The sequence below is a fragment of the Panthera tigris genome, chromosome C1 (genome assembly GCF_018350195.1).
Source record: "Panthera tigris isolate Pti1 chromosome C1, P.tigris_Pti1_mat1.1, whole genome shotgun sequence".
NCBI classification, from domain to species: domain Eukaryota; kingdom Metazoa; phylum Chordata; class Mammalia; order Carnivora; family Felidae; genus Panthera; species Panthera tigris.
Genome location: NC_056667.1, coordinates 157,929,300 through 157,948,844, shown reverse-complemented (window position 1 = coordinate 157,948,844; position 19,545 = coordinate 157,929,300). Strand labels below are relative to the sequence as shown.

The window sequence follows — 19,545 nt, the reverse complement described above, 5'->3', positions numbered from 1 at the left end:
AACTATTCATGAATATGTTTTATGTGTCAGGTAAGATTACACTTTATCTACGTTATCTCACTGCACATTCTCAACCTGGTGAGGTAGACATCATGTCATTTTGTCTTCCATTTAATGATGAGGAAATGGAGCAAATGAGTTCATCAAAGCCTTACTTACCCTCAGCAGCAGCAGGTCTAGCCCTTGCTCTCAACCACCAGGCAACTCCACAAATAGGTGTGGAAATCTTCAGGAAAGGAAAAAGTCTTAGAAGCAAGTCTGCACTGTTACTGAGGGTGGCTGGACATTTGTTCCAGAGTTTATAGAGTCATCTGAACTTTTTGCATTTTTACAAATGGGGCGTTTGGAAACTGTCTACAAGTCTGTCATCAGTCTAGGAGCTTTCCTAACCTGCACTGTGGAAACTGTCCCAGCCCTGCCTGAAATCCTGTGAAGGAAGCATAAAGAAAGAGTTAATTTGAGCCAAAGTCTACTGACACAGATTCAGAAAAACATGAGTTGGCCAAGTCACCTGGGGAAGCGTTCCCATGGGTCAAGACAAGTGAGAGCCAAATTTAGGAAGAGAAAAGAAAACTGAGGGAACAGCAGAGCAGAGATTCTTAAGAAAGTTGGTATCTATTCAAGCCTTTAGATCCCAGGTGAAGACAGGGCTGTAGCTTTGCCCTCCTAACAGGCTAACAGATCAGATCCTTCTTCCTGCAACAATACCACGGACTCCACCACTGCCACACCACCACTTTTAATATGAAATTACAGATACTATGAGATTGCACTTGGGTGAAAGAAGTATGTGGCATACTAGAGAAACTAATGGAAACAACAGCCCTGCCTTAGAGGGAAAAGCACAATTGGATCTGAGAATAACATCCTTACACTCCCAGGAGGAACGAACTAAAAATAAAAGACAAAAAGGTGCTTGTGCTTCCTGCCAGTCAGTAAATCCAATAAGCAAAGGAGATGCCTCAACCTGGCGCTGGGTAGTTAACCGTCAGCCTGACTCCCTCCACCCGAGAGCAGCCATGTGGCTCTCAGAGCTAACAGCTGCCAAGCAGAACCCCTCAGATTAACCCATAGGTGGTGTTGAACCACTTCCCATTAAGATATTTGCAAAGCAAACAAAAATGATAGCCCCACTCTGAGTGCTGGGAGCGGGCCAGGAGCGCTGGCTGTTCTTGTTGACACAAAGAGCTCTCCGGGGAAGGTCTGGGCCAGAGCAAGGAAGGCCACTCCTGCCTGCGTCTCCAGACTGTGTTGATTTTAGGCCATTAGAATCTTAGTAACAGGGTCTGTTTATTATCTAATTTCCCAATCACAGCAGTCGCTAGAGCCCTGTTTCACCAAAGCTCTCTATTCCTGTCTTCCTGACCTACACCATTGAGATGAAAAGAAAAAAATTCCAGCCTCCTTCTGTTTTGTCTGCTCATCAAGGAGGCAAGTCTGAGAAGTCACTGAGGTGCACACAGAAAGAGTGTGGCATCACTACTGTCAATGGCTGCTGTGGCCAACACTTGCTCAGGTCCTTCACAGTTTAAAGTGACTGGGGCAATACTAATGGGAAATATGCTGGAATATTTGTGCCCTGCAGGTACAAGCCAAATGCCACAGAATCCACAAAATACATATGGAACAGAAACACTACTGTTTTTCCTTTTAACCCAAAGAAAATGAAATAAAGTTAACAAGGCTGTGGAAATATATAAAGTTATTCTTCCTTCAACCTGTAAGATTATAATCTAGGTTTACTTAAGTATTGATGATAAAACACTTTTATCTAGAATTCATTTTTACACAAATTTTGTTTCCTGCAATATTTTCATCTTGAACAAGTTTTCTTTTCTCAAGTTTGTTTTTTCTTTCAAAATAGGCTCAATATGCAAAGATTTTTTTTTTTTTTTGAGAGAGAGAGAGAGAGAGAGAAAGAACAAGCGTGGGGAAGGGTATAAGAAAGGGAGAGAGAGAATCTTAAGCAGGCTCCATACCCAGCATGGAGCCTGATGTGGGGCTCGATATCATGACTGTGAGATCATGACCTGAGCTGAAATCAAGAGTTAGACGCTTAACCAACTGAGCCACCCAGGTGCTCTGCAAAGGTATTTTTGCCAAAAACTCACTCTGAGCCTGAACATAGCAAAGGTATGGATGAGGATACAAGCAAAGTAGGTATCAGAGATGTACTGAATTTCTAGAATTTCCTACACTCACAAAATGGGTAATGTAGGACGGGAGCAAGGGATGATGAAACGGTCAGAAGAATTTGCCAAATTTTGTCGTTCCTTGAAACTGGCCTTTAGATTAGAAACCAGAACTTTAGGGATGTAGGTATCAATTGTATACGGAGAGAGACAAACAGAAACTGAGAGAGAAGAAAAGGAAAGAAAGAAGGAAAAGGAGAGAGCTAAAGAGAGATGGAGATTTCTTTAGTAAAAGTACAGGTTATCATTCTGAACAGTTGATTTTTTATAAAAAAAAATAAGGGGGGGGGGAGTTATTTGCTACTTAAAGTATAAAGTGAAAGAGTAACTTCCTCCTTTCAGTATAAACTGAACATATCATTCAGTTTTAGATGATATTTATCCAAATAAAATTAAGTGTCACTGGACCAAAGTTCTCTGTAAATGTGCAGGTTTTCCAGAAAGAAAGTAAATCCAACATTGCAGGTCAACTCCACAGAGCTCATGCCATCATTCGCTGACAGCATCACTTGCTGATGTGTCCACAGGGGATCACATTTAAGGCCTCGGTGGGTGATGCGGTAACTGCGGCTATACATGAGGTTATGTCGAACACACCGAAATTGGTTCTCATGTCAAACTGTCCAAACCATTTCTGGAGATGCTCCATGTTTGTCTGAGACACCAGGCCCCAAACACTGACTTGAAGTGTGGATCTCGTGTGTGGGTGGGGGTGGTCAGAGAACCCAAGTCAAAAATGTGTTCTAACAGCACGGTGCTGGGGTGGCTCAGTCAAATATTTTGACTCTTGATCTCAGCTCAGGTCATGATCTCATGGTTTGTGAGTTCGAGTCCAGCATCAGGCTCTGTGCTGACAACACAGAGCCCGCTTGGGATTCTGTCTCTCTCTCTCTCTCTCTGCCCCTCCCCCACCCGCTTTCTCTCTGTCTCTCGCTCTCTCTCAAAATAAATAAACAAACTTCAAAAAATGTGTTCTAATATTTCTGCTTAAGTTCACTATATCTGGATCCTAGCAGCTAACTCTAAATTAAGATAGTAACCATAGGCAGTTACCTGCCAATAACTCTGCTTCATAAAGAAAACATAATTAAGCATCTTCCCAAACTTGGGTCTTAATTTTTTTTTAAGTAGGCTTCACACCCAGCATGCAGCCCATTGCAGGGTTTGAACTCATGACCCTGAGATCAAGACCTGAGCTGAGATCAAAAGTCCAATGCTTAACTGACTGAGCCACCCAGGCACCCCAGGTCTCATTTCTGAGTTAGGAAGTTAGATCCATTACAGAAAAATGAGACGATGTTAACATTTCCGTTCACTTATTTTGTTAGCACTGTTGGGTTTCTGAGAAAGCCAGATTCCTACTTTATCAAAAATCAATTATTATGTTGAAGTCAAACTCAACATAAATAAGAAGCATTTCTTGAGGGAAAACTAATTAAATTTAGCTTTGGATCCAACAGAAGTAAAAATTCATTCATCCGTTCATCAATTACCCTTATGCTTATAATGGCCCAAGATCCAGATTCGGCTGTTATCCAGAAATGAGTGACAGTTTCAACCCTGGAGTTTATTATCACATATAGATTATAGTAATAACAGTTAACATTTCTGTGCATTTACTACACGTCTGGTAGTCTTCTAAACATTTCCTATAATTTATTCTCACAATGGTTATAGGAGATAGGTACCATTATTAGACATGTGTTTAACTTGCCCAAGGTCACTGAGCTAGTTGGACACGGACCTGAGCCTAGACAGAAGCAATCTGGCTCCAGAGTCCATAGTCTAAACTGCTTCCTCTGCCTGCATGGTGCCCCTGAACACAGTGGATAGGAGTCAAACTCAGATGCTGGTGGGGCCAGGCCATGAATTAAGCAGTCTGTGAGTAGGAATCAATGGAAGACACCCTCTACTCGGTCCCAGCAGACTGCTGCTAGATACAACAATTTTTTAAAGTGATCAGAAATCTGAATTGTTCCATGAAGTCTTTCTATTTTTATAAGTTGGAAACTAAATTAAGAATTTTAAAAACATTGTTCAGGCCAACCAAAATACGTCTGCAGACCATATTCTACTCAATGACTGTATGTGTACATTTTTCAGCTTATAGAATATGGTCCAAAACATTTTGTGCATCTTTAAGCCTCCCACATCTTGGCTCCTATCTGCTTTATTGCCCGTTATAGTTCTCCCTGCATCATGTCCATCCCACCACACCCTCTGCCTTCATCCCACTGGACACCTCGCCTTCTTGTTGTGCCCCCTGCACATCATGCCTCTGGACCATGGTTCACTCTTTCTCCCACCTGGAATGGTCTTCTCCTAGCTCTAGTCTGTTTCAAAACCCTGCAGGAGGTGCCACATGGGTGATAGTGTGAAGGATGAGTAAAATATTCCAGGTAAAGAAAGAACTGGCAAGGAAATTCTATTCAGGAGGAATAGCATGGACAGGTATACAGAAACAGGAAAACAAAAGACATACTGAAAATCACCAAACAGCTCCAGATAATTTTAAAAGAGGGCACTAGCCTTTGGAATCTGGTCCTCCAAAAAGAACTTGGACTGCTGACATTCTTGACATCCACAATCCTTCTAAAAGGGTCTTTTGCATAAGGATCACTGATCCACTGATGATTTAAGGTTTGTTGAAATAGTTCGGATAAATATTTATGTACAGCCATAAGCAACTCCACAAGGAAAAATATAACTCAAAACAGATTTTTCCTTGAAGCTCCTTTCAGCTGGTGATAAGATTTCTGGCTTCAAAAACGGTTTGAAAATAAATGTGACCAATTAGTACTTTAAAAATCAAGAAACTCCAAGAAGGCCCTAACAATCGAGTAAGCTCTGGAAGTTACCACTTGAGGCTGTGCCAGTGAAACCCTGGCCATATTGGCAAGGGTGAGTCGGGCCCAAACTCAACCTCACGTTTATCCCTGACATAAAAGCCAGGAACACAAGAAAATAAAATATGACCCTCACGTTAAAGCAGAGAGTGAGGGCTGTGCAAAGTTTCTAAAGTGCTGGAATCCTCAATGCGTATTTTAGTCTAAAGCCCTACAGCTAAGCCAGAGGAGCCTTGACTCTTCACCTCAGGCTAGCTTGCACAGACTACTGTTGCTACCACTTCCATCACCATAACCAACAGCAGCGTGTTATCATCCCGTGAGCATTTACCATGTGTCTAGAGCTATGCTAGTTCCCTCGCAGAGATCATCTCCAATCCTCACAATCACGCCCTTTCTGCAGCCCAGGACACCGAGTTTCAGAAAGACGAAGGAATTTGACCGAAGACTCGTAGTTCATAAGAAGCTGAACCATGATTTAAACTCAGGACTGTCACCAAGGCCCATCTGCTTTCTACCCAAAGGAGATAACACACAGCGTATCTCCCACATCACGAGCACTTCCTAGAAGAAGGCCACCACCTCTACCACTGCGCCCATACCTGCCGCCACCCTCCTTCGGTGTCCAAGTTCCTCTAATGCCTAGTGCATTAACTTGGCCCTGGCAGTAGGCACTTGGGTGGAGGGCACCGGCTTCCGGAGGGGGAGAAACAGAAGTGGAAGGAAAAAGGAGCACGGGAACTGAAGGGTGGGAGAGGAAAGGTCCTCCTGATACATAAGGAAAGTTTTGTTTTGTTTAATCTTCTTAGCACTGCCACATATTTCTGCGGGGACCCCCCACGCAGTGTGTGTGTCAAGATATGTGGCAATCTGTACTTTTACAGCCCACATGAAGATCTGGCCCACAGTTGGCCCTGACTGGGAGGCTGTTTCTCTGGCTCATCCATTCTGAGGTCAGCCCAATTGGCTCCAAGCCCCAGAGTGGGAGAAATATGTGCTCGCTTTCCCCTCTTGCGAGGTGCCAGCTCTCCTCGAGCTGCCTGAGTCATGAAGATTCCCGTCACTCGGAGTCCGAATCCTCCCTGAAGTGGCCCACAAGGAACCGGTTTCTCTGGAGGTGTGTAACGAGCTGCCGGGTAGAAACATGTGCACCAGCATTATCAACCTCCTGCCTCCGTTATAGGGGCTTCTTGTTATATAACAACAGGCTAGCTGTGCTAAAGAATGTCAAATAAAAGCCTGGCAAGAGCTTTGCCATATGCAGGCCAAATTAAATTAAGGAGCATAATCCTCACTATTGTACTTATCAGCATTAAAATAGAGGATTACCATCATGGGAACAAAGCCTCATGACATAAAAGACTATTTCCTTTCTGCCATTCACTGTACACAGTTACAGGCTCATGTAGGAAGCGGAGTGGAGAAGGGCCACACCAACCACTGATTTCTCCTTTCAACCTGAAGCTGCCTTCTCCCTAGCCAAGTTAGCCCCCACCCCCTCATGCACAGATGGGAGCATCTTCTCCATGAGGCTTTAATCCCAAGAATTCGGTGCTGGAGTTCTCTCCACCAATCACAGGATGACGGTTTTATGCCCACCAGGGTTTTTCCCTTAGCTGGTTGTGATTTAAGATTTGTCACAATGACATTTATAGAGAGCACAGAGCAGAAAAAGCCATGGGCTAAGCATTTGGAACCTGGAACCTAGACAGGCAGCAGAATGTATCAGTAACTTAAAAGTGTCAGCTCTGGAGTCAGAAGGCCTGCGTCCAAATCCTGACTCTGTCACTTTACTGGGCAATATTGGCAAATTACTTATCTTTTTCTTAAAGCTTATACAAAGGCAATTTATTAACAGAAAACAATAATTTGAGAAATCCTGTTCATAGACGGTGACCACAGCAACCCCTCTTCCTACAGGTGCTATCAGAGGGGATGGGGGTGGCTTCCTCAATCTGCCCGATCTTCATTCCTGAGTGGACAATGGCTCTGAGGGCTGACTGGGCTCCAGGGCCAGGGATCTTGGTCCTATTTGCTCCTGTGGCCTGGAGTTGGATGTGGAGGGAAGCGGTGCCCAGCTCCTTGTACCTTTGGGCTACATCCTGGGCAGCCAACATGGCAGCAAAGGGAGAGGACTCATCTCGGTCAGCCTTCACCTTCATCTCACTAGTCACAAAGCAGATGGTTTCCTTGCCAGAAAGATCAGTGACCTGGACAATAGTGTCACTGAAGGATGCAAAGATGTGGTGGACACCAAACACATTTTCTCCTTCAGCCACTTGAGATCTGAGGCTGATGACCTGTTCTTCCTTCTTTTCCTTCCCCTTGAGAGGTGCGATTTCCGCATGTCTTCTCCAGACTCCACCACCAGAAAGCAAATTACTTGTAATACCATAACGTCAGAAATTATACAATGTGTACCTCTTTCATAGGGTAATCTAAGGATTAAATAAGGTAGTACATGCAGAACACTTAATATAGTGCCCCAAATTTGTTAATAAATGCCAAATGTTAGTTGTTTTTATTGCTGGAGAGAGAAGCTCTGGTTTCAAACGCGACCTGCCATTTATTCTCTGTGTGACACTGTGTGACCCCTCCAGACTAGCTGATTAGGGGCAGGACTAGGTAAATCTGATACATCCAACGCAGCACTGGTCTCTAGGCAAGCTTTGGGGACTACAGTCTTGGCCTTCCCAGTTTGGTTTACTTATCCATAAGACGGGTCGGTAATGCCAGCCAAAAGGCTTGGATAAGAATCACGTGAGATAGCCGGAAAAGGACCTGGACTCACAACAAATGTTGAGTGACTCTGAAGGATTATGTTGTTCTTATTCTCAGCAATAGTTCTTGTCAGGTTTGGGTTTTCCTTATGAGCTCTTCCCTCTGATTTTGCCTTTTCTTTACCTTTCCCTAGTACCTGTCTGATCCCATCACTACTACTTCAGGACTCTTCTGGCACATTTTGTTGGTTGGTTCTCCAACCCCTTTCTTCTTTGCCTACAGCCTATTTGCAGAAGCTGAAAATTCCCATGCTCATGTTCTCAGCTTTCCTTGTAGCTCCCTGGCAGATTCTGGCCAGTGAGATGAGAGGAGAGTGTCCTAGGGACTTCTGGGAAAGGCTTCCATCCTGACGAACAGAGAGAGACTCCTGAGGAGAACCCCACCCGCTTCCCATCCACCTCTTCCTTTCTGCTTTGGACACTGCCACGTGAGGAAGTATTGCTTTAGTGCTGCTTCAGCCACCTTGCAACCATAAGTAGGGGCACGCTGATGCACTGAAAATAGCAAAGAGATGAAAAGGCCTACCTCCTTAATGACATCCCTGAGCAACTGAGCCAGCACTGGAACTTTTGTCTTCAGACCTTTATCTCAAGGGATTCTTAAACATATTGGTTGGAGGGTCTGTTAATTGCTGCTAAGAGCATCATCATTGGCATGACTCAGCTTTCTTCTTTGCCTGCCCATCTCTTCCCCTGTTGCTCTCCCCAGTTTCCTTCCTGTCAACCCCTGGGTTGATCCACAGGGCACTGAGGTGACCATCAACACAGAGGGCAAAATGAGACCCCTAACCCCTGGGGCAGGCATATCTTGACACCCTATCTAATGAATTATTCTGGATCCTATTGTTGCTGCCCCTACCCAAAGACTGAGCAGGAAAAACATTTATTTCGTAAAAATCTGAGCTCTAAGAGTGGCCTTGGATGTCAGCTCAATAAACGTATTGAGTACCTACTGCGTGTATTGGAAACAGAAAGAAATAAGATTCAACCCTCACTTATGAGAAGCTGACCTCCTAGCACACAGTCAACCACACCACAGGCAATATGTGAAGCGACAGAGAGTGATAAACCAAAGTGTGGTCCTAGGACCCTGTCTGTGAGCTGTTCCTACTCACTCAATGTCATAAGGAGCTTGTGCCAGAATGTACTTTATTACCAAGTACATTATTTAGCTCTGCTGATATTTTTTTCATAGCCAGACTTCCTCGATGAAGAAAGCAGTGGGTTGATTGACATTCTGATATGAACTCATTATCTTGTTGTGAACCAGCATTCTGAGTAGCACTGTTAAAAATGGACTACAAAGATTCAAGGAGCATTGAAGAGAATTAAGGTCTTCATAGAGGGAAGGGATATGACCATGTGTCTTGATGAGATAGCTAAGAACTGAACAGAAAGGCATGAGCAGAGAGAACAGAGGTAGTTACATTGGTAAAACGGTAAGTCTGACCCCACAGGGTGCATATAGGGACGTACTGGAGGTGAGTCTGGAAGACAAAGCAGAGCAAGACACAAAGAGACTTGACATGGCAGACTGAGAAGTCTGAACCTCTTTTGGTCTAAAATGGGAAGCCATTAAAGTTCTTTGAAAAGCCAGAATATACTTTAGGATAATTGATCAGGTGTCAGAAATAAAAGCTGGTCTATAAAGAAGAGAAAAGGGAGAGAGGGAGAGAGAACAAGATAATGGTAGGGCTGGACCAGAGAAGGATGCTAAGAAAATGATGGGAGGTGGAGTTAAATGAGAGGTAGGGATCAAAAATGGCTGCCAGGTTTCAAGGCTAGGTCACCAGAGTGTTTATTCAACTCACAAGAGTGGGGGCAGAGGGGTCAGGCAGAAAAGGTGCTTTGGTGGGAACTTTTCTGCTGAGGCCCTGGTGTGGAAATCAGAACATGGTCAGCAGAACAGAATCCCAAGAACTGTGCTCACTCAGCTGAGAGTCGGGTGATAACAGAACATACCAGCGAGACAGGATATCACTCAGGTGAGGAATAGAGAAGAAAGAAAGTCAAGGGCTTGGAGGGCTGCCCCATTCCAATGGTGGGTGGAAGAGCATGATGGGGCCAGAGAAGACAGAGACCAGGATGTCTTAGAGGAAGAACCTGAAGCCTGCAATGCTGCAGACAGCCACGGATGAGGGCAATTTGAGGACAGCACAGCCCACGGAACTGATGCCGCAGAGTCTGACGAAGACAAGGCTCTAGGAACTGGGAGCTGAACTTCCCAAGAGCAACTGTGGAGACAGAGGGAGGGCACAGATCAGATCGGATTTCAGGATTAAGGAGGGTGGTGGGGGAGGGAATGAGGCCCCAGACCAGGATGTTGGTCTGAGGAAGTGTGATGGTAAAAGTAACAAGAGGGAAGCCAGGGCCAAGAGTGGCCTTTTTTGCAAAATGGAGAGAAGTATAAGCAAAAGGGAGAAAGACACTAGAGAGAGAACGCCAGGGCGGGCTAAATGATGAGGGCAGGGCCACAATGAAGGCATTCACCTGTGCAAGGAGGGACCTGTAGCCTTTTGAGATGGGAGCAAAGGAAGAAAGAATAGCTGAAGAGAAAGAGAGATTCTGAGGTGGAGGGAAGTGAAGGTGAAGTTGGCTTACAGCTGTCCTGATACCGTATGTTAAAGTCAGTTACCAGCTGAGGTTGAGGGGAGTCAGGCAGTTGGAGGCATTGACCAAATTAGTTCACTGACTTGTCCAAGGTCTAACAGCTGGAAAATGTCAGCACTAACTAGGACCAGAACCCAAGTCTTCCACCTGCCAAGTTCAGTGGTCTTTCTGCTGCATCAGAAATTCTAAAGTTTGTTATTCTAGTATAGAGTATCTAGTATTATGTTCTATAATATTCCCTCAAGTACCCTTGGCTGAGCTATCCTACTGGGAAAGTAGTCTACTTTATAAGCAGTCCAACAACAGTTTGAGACCATTAGAGAAGTATTGATAATTTGTCAAGTCTCAAAAATATTAATAAGAAGCCTCAAGAGATTAAGAAATATTTTTAAAAAGTACAAATCAAAACTACTTCTTTTTCCAAGTGATGCAAAGAACTTTCTAGTGATCTGCTTCTTTCTCCAAATCCTGGAGTATACTTCTTAAAAAAAATTTTTTTTAATGTTTATTTATTTTTGAGAGAGACAGAGACAGAATATGAGTGAGTTAGGGGCAGAGAGAGAGGGAGACACAGGATCCGAAGCAGGCTCCAGGCTCCGAGCTGTCAGCACAGAGCCCGACGCGGGGCTCGAACTCACGAGCTGTGAGATCATGACCTGAGTCTAAGTTGGACGCTCAACCGACTGAGCCACCCATGCACCCCTGGAGTAAACTATTAATGAAAAGTCCCTACAACCAATTTAGAGGAAAAGAAAAAAGATAAGCTTCATTCTAGTTAGACCTTCCTTTTGCCACGGTCCACTCCTTCCTGTGGTTGTGTCCTCTTCCTGGTGACATGTGTGACAGGGCCTGAAAACCTTTTCTGGGTAAGGGTAGGTTGGGGAGTTTTCTGTGAAGAATAGGAGGCCTAGCCTAGGAGCTCCTTGAGTGTCCAGTGCTTGATGTCATGGCCTTGTCTGGTCTGACTTAGAGTGACATGAGCCTCCATTTGGCAGAGATACTGGTCTCTGCAGACCCGAGCAGTTCCTAGGTACACTGAAGATGGGGTGCTGCGGCCCTGGGCTGTAATGCTCTACTCTGAATTATATTTGACTAGAAACTGTGGGTAAATAGGAATTGATGCTCCCTTTTTGCTTCAGCGTAAACCAAGCTTTTTCAGTCTCGGAACTACTGTCATTTGGGGCTGGACAACTCATTGTCGTGAGGGGGCTGTGCTGTGCCTGGTAGGCTGTTTGGCACTATCCCTGGCCTCCACCCGCTAGATGGCATTAGTACACCTCCTCCCCCTAGAGTTGTGACAACCAAAAATATCTCCAGACATTGTTGAGTGTCCCGGGGCAGGGGGGTGGGGAGGGGGAAGTAGGGAAGAGAGGCAAAACTGTCCCCAGTTGAGAGAATCTGTTAAGGTTCATCAGGCAACTACCTGTTTTACCATGAAGAGAACCCAAATAGTGGGACTGCGCTCAGGTTGCGCTGTAGAATAAAGACTTTTGCCCACAGAGTAATGACGTCTGACCTGGGAGAATCTGATAAAAAACACTTTTTGGCTCCACTGTCTCCAACTCACCAAAACACTGTTTGAAGTAGCTCTGTTTCAGTGTCCATTGGAACAGAGCACCTGAGTTTAAGATTGGGAATGCTTATAGATAAGACTCACCAATTTTTCTCAGTGATAGCAGGAGGGTTGCTTGAAGTATCTTCATGGCCATTGTTGAATTCTGTTTGTGGGATGACTTTACGATCTATAGAGCCCCTTAGAACTGAGAGAAAACAAACAAGAAGACAAACAAAATCCTTAGAGATCTATGGACAAGCTCAGAAATAGGCAGGGTTAGGTTTTAGAACACGTCTACACTCCGTAGCACCTCTCTCCTGCCCCTCCTGCTGTTCCACAGCCTTTGTCTATGACATGTCATCAAAACTGACCTGTTTTGTGATCCCAGCCAGCAAGTTGGGTAAAATCATTCATGGTTTTGGGAAAACAAGCTACCTTTCTCTGGCAACAGAGGTAACGGACTGAGCTCAGTGGCCCCCAGGTGAGGTAGACTGCAATGGTGGCAGCAAGAAGGGCACTGGGCGAGACAGCAGACCAGCTTCCGGTCCTAGACAGCAGGACAGGGCGGCCTGCTGACACAGATGGTAGGTCAAGGAATGGATTGTCACAATGTGGGTAGGACTGACTGTAAACAGGGAATCATTCCTAGAGTAACCCATTTCTACATTGTGAATGAGGACAGTTTACCAGTAAGTTTCTCAAGAGTGGGGGTAACAAATACAATTCCTCCTTTCAGTGACCCTGGCAGCCCAGCTGTAACTAATCAATCATGCCCCTCTTTTCCACTAAACCTTAATTTATCTTCAAGGTCCTTCCTAACATGCTTTACATCAGTGTTTCCCAAAGTGCAGATGCCACGTGATCACGACTTGATAGGGACAACCCATGAAGCATCAACATCGCTTAGAAACTTGTTAGAAATGCAAATTCTTGGGCACCACCCCAGACCTACTGAATCAGAATGTCCAGGGAGTGGGGGAGGGGCTGGCAACCTGTGTTTTTAACAAGCCCTCAAGGTGATCCTGATCCGTGCTGAAGTTTGACAGACAATGCTCCAGATCAATGGTTCTTAATCCTAGTTGTATATTCAAATCACCCAGGGAAGATTTTTAAGTATGCCTGAGCCCAGCCCCTACAGATTCTGAAACTGACCCAGGGTGGGGTGGGGTTGGCTTCAATTTCAAGAAACTCTCTGGATGATTTAACCTGTGGTCAGGGCTGAGCATTTACAGTCTCACACAGTCACTACTAATCAAGAGAGACTGCACCTATTTGGTATCCTCATTTCAGATGCTCTAAAAGCATCCAAACCAAAATATAAACAGTGAAGATAATTTATAAATTTGGCAACTGTGACATACTGTAGAAGATGCATAAAATGTATAAGGTTGAAATTATAATGATAGAACACATAGCATGACAAAGATACAGTGCAGAAAAATAAATACAGAAATCAATTGTTTTATGTTGTCTATTCTGGGAAGACTACGCTCTGATTCTATGTTATTAGTTTGGTTCCTTAGACAAATATCTTTTGTGTAGAAGAAATGTAATTCTTCGAGCTATCAACGGTAGATAAGACCATCTGTTGTTGTTATTATTATTGCTATAAACACCAAAGGATAAAGACAAAAATTTTAAATGGAATATTATTACATTTTTATTATCACACAAAAAACATCATGACCAGACAGGGAAACAACAATGTTAAAAGAAGACAAAAAAGAAATTAAGAAAAATATCTGCAGCTTTTTAGAATTTCATTAACTTCCCTTCCCTGCCTTCCCTCCCATCTCTTGATTGACCAACGCCTCCCAGTAGAGGACCAGGCAGGTTTCCTCTTCCTGGAGATTCCAAAACACTGTTAGGCCTACGCTTACTTGTAATACCGTGGTAAGCAACATAAAAGCAAGAAGTGACATAAAAAGAAGAAAGAGGAGCCCACTTCAGGGCACAGATAACTCTGTTTGCTTATTAAGAAGGACCATTGATGGGAATAATCTTTAACCTTGTGCTCTGGCCCAATTCAGCTGGACCAAGAGCTACCATGCACTGATCAAAGCCCAGCCGGTATCACCCACGTGGAAAGCTGAGATTGTTGTTGTCTCCACCCATCTGAGATCTTCAGAATAAAAAGGAGCAACAGCAGTTCAATAGATTCAGAGAGGAAAAAACAAAGCAAGGAAAGATCACCAAGCCCCTTTTGGTTGGGGACTCTCCAGAGGAAGGTGCCATGTTTTTCCCCAGAGAGGAAGCTTCCACATCTTCACCTGGAACTTAGCAGATGCCCCTAGTTACTTTGCCTGGATTTACAATAAAAACCCATAGAATTTCTGTTCATGTAATTGAAGGGAAAACTTATTCCATGTTTCTTATTCATTTACACTTCAGTCATCAAAATATTGATTTTTAAGAGTTATTTGAAGTATAAAAATCAAACAGAAAACTTACAGAATATTCTTAATAAAGCTTAGATGAAGTCTGTTCTCCATCCTCCAGCTTTGCCTGGAGAGCAGGGAGAAGGATTTGAGTCAGAGTAAAGAGATAAACTTAAATAAGAAGGAGACTATCAAACTATTGAGTTCAGAGCAAAACTCAGTATTGTCAAATATTTTTAACTATGTCCTGGTGACAGCTGGAATCATCTGCATCTCTTTGGCAAATTAATTGCTACACAAGGAGATTGGAAAAGTGAAGATATGGAGAAAAACAGAAAGGTAAAATAGGGTGGTCCATTCTAAGTAAACAGATCAACTTAAAAGGAATGACACCAGTGACGTGGCTGAACAATGAAGAGCTTGAATTGCAGACTTGAGTACATCCAGGAGTGACAACAGAAGCTTCTCCAGATATGGATTCTCATTTCCTCAAAGAAGCATCCCTGAGTGTTCTGGTTTAATGAAATAAAGTAATGCTGGGACTCCTTCTCTGAAGGAGTCGAATCCTTCCAAAGTCGGATTGAGCTCAATGAACCATTCATATTTCCCAGGAAAATCAAGCCAATTCTCCACTGGACCATTTTGGAATAAAATGGAGAAGATATGGCTGAAAACACCAGAGCAGGCAGTGCAAAGTCAAATGCCTTTGGGGTCACTCAGGTAACAAGAATGTGTGCACTGTCAGGCCAAGAGGGTGGCGGGGGCGGGGGGGGGGGGTGTTAGGGTTTGTGGTGAAGCAGAAAATATATGCCCCACCTAAAGACATTTGGGTTCAAAGTTTAAAAAAACAAACAAACAAACACTGTATCTGGTCAAACAAAACACATCTGTGTGCTGATTACACCAGAAGACCTCCTATTTGTGACTTCTGCTACGGAGAAAGGGTCTAGACCATGAGTCAGTAAGAGCTATGCATCCTGTTTTTGAAAACGAAAAGGGTGTCATTGTCTCCACCCCAAAGTCTCCTCAAATTCAGGAAACACTGCTGCTCCCTGGGCTCTCCCTCTTCTCCTTCTCTCTTACTCCCTAACCTCCCTGCTCCAAGGTGAAGTCCCAGTTCTGTACTTCCTTGAAAAATAGGCTGCATGGCCAATTCCAAAGGAGCCAGATGTGCCCAGAAACTCCTTGCTGATACCCTGTAACTGCAAACTCTAGTGGAAAATCTGGGGCAACTCATCCTCACTTTTTAGAAATGCTGGCATTAGCATTAAGGGCCATATTTTTGAAAATCATAGTTTCTTCTTGCAGCAGAAGTCCAGGAAACTTCAAACTGCAAAAAGGGAAGATTCCAATATTTTTTCAATATTTAAAAACCACTAATTTAGTCTAATTCTCTCATTTTACGAGGATGTTAACTGGTGGAGGGCTTAGACCTTGAGTTTTAAGTTCTTGTCCATGGTGCTCCTTCCCACCATAAATGTTCTTGATTAGTCTGAGGTCTATTTACCAATGTCAGGATCACAGAAAGATCTTAAGAAGTTGAACTTTCATAAGTCCCAACATGAGTCAGACAGAAATGTGTCAGGGTCTACTCCGAGAGGAGGAGTTGAAAAGAGGCTATCAGTAAGGAGAGCCACAACTAGACCAGTTTCCCCAGTAAACAGGTCAGAGGGCAGAGGGAGCAGCTGCAGAGAAGCTGAGCTTATCTCCCTTTACTCCTTCCCTTCCGTGAAATCACCTATGGGGTCCTTTGTAAAGCTGTCCCTGCACTTAATCAGCTGTCACCTACAGAAAAACAGATCACTATATCAGGCGATCATTTTCAGCTATGGAACGTCTCTAACTATAGGACACCCTTCCCAAACCTCTAATGATCCTACCTGTGTGGTCACCAAGCTCACTACAGTCTTGAACGTGGGCACTTTCCTTGGTGTCCCCTGCAACAGCAGGCTGCAGATCAGTGCTTTGGCCTGAAAGGTGCTCTGTGGAATGAAACAAAGGAGTAACTTACCAAGGTTATGCTCCCATACCTGAATGAATTACCAAAGTGAGTGACATCACGTGGCTAGCGAAACCCACATTTGTCTTACAGTTTGAGGCTCCAAGGTGATAAATATCATCAACAGATTTGGCACTTATTTTTAAGATTTAATACAGTGTGGTTGGAAAGGGCATAGTTGTAGAAAACAGGAGAATTGATAACTGTTCTGGTTGGACTTCCTAGTAGCTTGGTGACATTGGTAATTCAGGTAACCTCTGTCTCACTGATTGCATTAGTCAAATAGGGAGCTGGGTGACAAATAGAAGTCTTAAGTGCACCAGGCCAGGGCAGCTGGTTTGACAACCAGGTGGCTTTCCTATTTCCTTTTCAGGTGTACCATCAGGGAAGTAAAAGGAGGGACAAGGTCTCCTCCTTCCCTCCACATCTCTACCCCTCAGGCAAGTCTGTCCTTTCCTTTCATCTTATAGCCCTGTTCTTTAATTGTCCTGGCTTGACAACCAATAATGCCATCACGGAAAAGAGAGACTACACATTCTACTTGGTTGAGGACTATCACAATTGCAGCTTTTCATTGTCCAGTTAGTTTGGCTCATGTTGATAAACACCTAAATACCTCTCTACCAAAACAGCTCATGCCTTGGGTGGAAAAATACTGAAGGGTTTATCTTGGCTGTCACGTCTCTTCCATTCTCCATGACCCTCAAGGTCATGATGGTTTGAAGATGTTCCACCATCTCAGACTACCTCAGGTATCTGAAGATGGCTAGTTCTTTCCAGTTGGGTCCCTTGGCTCTAGAAGAAACCACACTGGCAGCAGAGTCCCTCCTTCCCACAGAGGAGATATTCTTTAGCCTCTGCCCTGAGGCAGTCAACAAACTCTGTGCCATCTCCTTTTTCTCGGACCTGTGATATAAACCTTGTTCTCTTTCATCCCCCACCTTCCTCTGACTCTGGCTATTTCTAATTTGCTGGCAGTACTTCTAGATATATCATATTAGAATATTTGGAATCTCTGACTTTTCTCCTTTTTAATTTCCTCAAATAGGAATTTTTTTCTGCTCCGTCTCTCTCCTTCTGAGTGACTCTCCTACCTCAAGCGTGACCTTCCCACACCCAGCCTGATGACACCATGCCTCTCCATTCTCTTGAGGTGGTCCAGTAAACCCATTTTAAGCAAGGCTGGCTGCCTCAGACTATACTTAAAGAGATATAGTCCATGCTCTCATGGAGCTTACATTCTAATTAATATAGAGAGTAAGAGTAAAAAGAGATAACAATGGACAAACACCCTGAAACTTTAAGGGGGTAAGCTGGGTAGACTAGAGTCCTCTCAATATTCCTGTCCATCTACAACCTCAGAATGTGCCCTTACTCGGAAATAAGGTTTTTGTTGATGTAACTGGTTTAAGATGAGGTCATACTGGATTCAGCTGGGTCATCAGTCCAATGGTTAGTGCCCTTCTAAGAAGGCCATGTGAAGATACAGATACAGGGAGAATGCATATGATAATGAAAGCTACGCGATGGGTGTCTAAGCCAAAGACTGCCAAGCATCAGAAGCTACGAGAGAGGCATGGAAAGAATTTTCCCTCAGAGCCTCCAGGAGAAATCAACATTGCTGATTCTGCACCTCCAGCCTCCTGAACTGTGAGGGAATACATTTCTGTTGTTTTATGCTACAGGGTTTGGGGTAACTTGTTATGTTAGCCCTAGGAAACTAACATGAAGAGGAAAAGCTGACAGCTGTTAAGAAAAAAGAAATGAGGAGAAAAAAATCAGGTACCTGTATTCAGCTTGATTTGGCTGGGGAGGCAGGGGAGGCTCATTAAGAACAGGAGTTAGGGAAATTTCCATTATTTTCATTTAACAAACACAAATATATGGATTAGTATGTGCCATGAAGTGTTCTAAGGCCCTCACTAATCCTCATGGTAACTTTAAAAGGTAGAGGTCACTATTATTCCCATTTTACAGGTAAGGAAACTGAGGCCCAGGGAGGTTCAATGACTTGCCTAAGAGTCACACACACAGCTGAAAAGTGGCAGAGCCAGGACTCAAACCCAAACAGTTTCACCCTAAAGTCTGGATTCCTAAATATTACACAGTGCAGCCCCATTAATGTAAACATTCAAAAATCATTAACTCTTGTTTTTTCCTTTAGAAGTGGAAGTTATTTCTTTCACATGTCTGGGCCTCTAAGGTCCCACAGATCAGCTGCTATGGGAGGAGCCTCTGGTCTAGACGGGCATTTGATGGCCTACCCAGAGGTCAGACCCAGAGGCATGCTTTCTAGCAGGGGCACTGTCCAGGTTGATTTCTTGGTTGGGGATCTAGGCTGGGTAAGCTTTCCTGCTCTCATAATGGACCTGGCAAACGGTGCCTACTGTATCTGGCAGAGAAGGCGCATACAGATGAGGCACAAAAGCCCAACCTTCCCCTCCTAACTGCTGCTGGCCAATTGCACAAGGAGCCTGTGTCATTTCTGGCTGGAGTGACAGCTGGTCAGCAGCCATCTTATCAGAACATAAAGAGGCCAATTTGTGGGAGGTCTGACAGGCAAATGCCACCAAAAGCAGCACTGAGAAAGTAAAATTCTTTTCTCAAAGAACAGAATCTCATTGACAGATTTTTTTTTTTTTTTCTTTTAACAGCCACATCAGACACCCTGGTCTCCACATAAAACAATTCTGGTAATTTCAGGCCTACGAGATCATTTTCCACTTTGATTCTCTAGTACTTAATTCCAGTCATTATCCCGGTCAAACTTTGAGTTCAAAGAAAAGTCTTGCCTCATAATTGCTTTCTCTAACTTGGAAACTAAGGAGGAAGGTTTTCTCTTATCCTAGAGATGAGTTTCTTGTCTGCCCTGGAACATCACTGTTTGGGGAATTCCCCTTGCCTTCAAGCATCCAGGGACTGTCACTCTGTTCTCTGACTCCCAGCAGCCTTCAATGGGATTTACTTCATAGAATTTATGCCCTGCCAGCTCACAAAAAAGATTGGAGGAAGCTTCATAGATTGTTTCTTGTGGTTGTGTTAGTTGGCTCTGGCTTAGTACTCCTCTTAAGGCTGGGGCAGATGTGTCCGTCCTGGTTCCATCTGAGACTGTTTCTCCCACCTCCTTTTTAAAATATTTTCAGAGTAGTTTTAGATTTACAGCAAAACTGAGGGGGGGAAAGCAC

General features: G+C 44.0%; 2 protein-coding genes across 2 annotated transcripts in view; both read right to left on the bottom strand.

The window, feature by feature from the left end:
- The window catches only part of MYO3B (myosin IIIB), a 224,951-nt gene that overhangs the window by 103,698 nt on the left and 101,708 nt on the right, over positions 1-19,545 (bottom strand). The window contains exons 18-19 of the mRNA XM_042994661.1: positions 16,242-16,343; positions 12,086-12,188 (exon numbers count right to left, since the gene is read on the bottom strand). Coding sequence (XP_042850595.1) covers positions 12,086-12,188; positions 16,242-16,343 — 205 coding nt within the window. The remainder of the gene's footprint in view (positions 1-12,085; positions 12,189-16,241; positions 16,344-19,545) is intronic.
- Positions 6,922-7,999, bottom strand: LOC102959440 (40S ribosomal protein S14-like). Its single transcript, XM_042996790.1, has 2 exons — positions 7,956-7,999; positions 6,922-7,420 (listed from the first exon to the last, which is right to left on the bottom strand). Exons 1-2 carry the CDS (start codon positions 7,997-7,999, stop codon positions 6,922-6,924), a joined length of 543 nt encoding a protein of 180 aa, XP_042852724.1.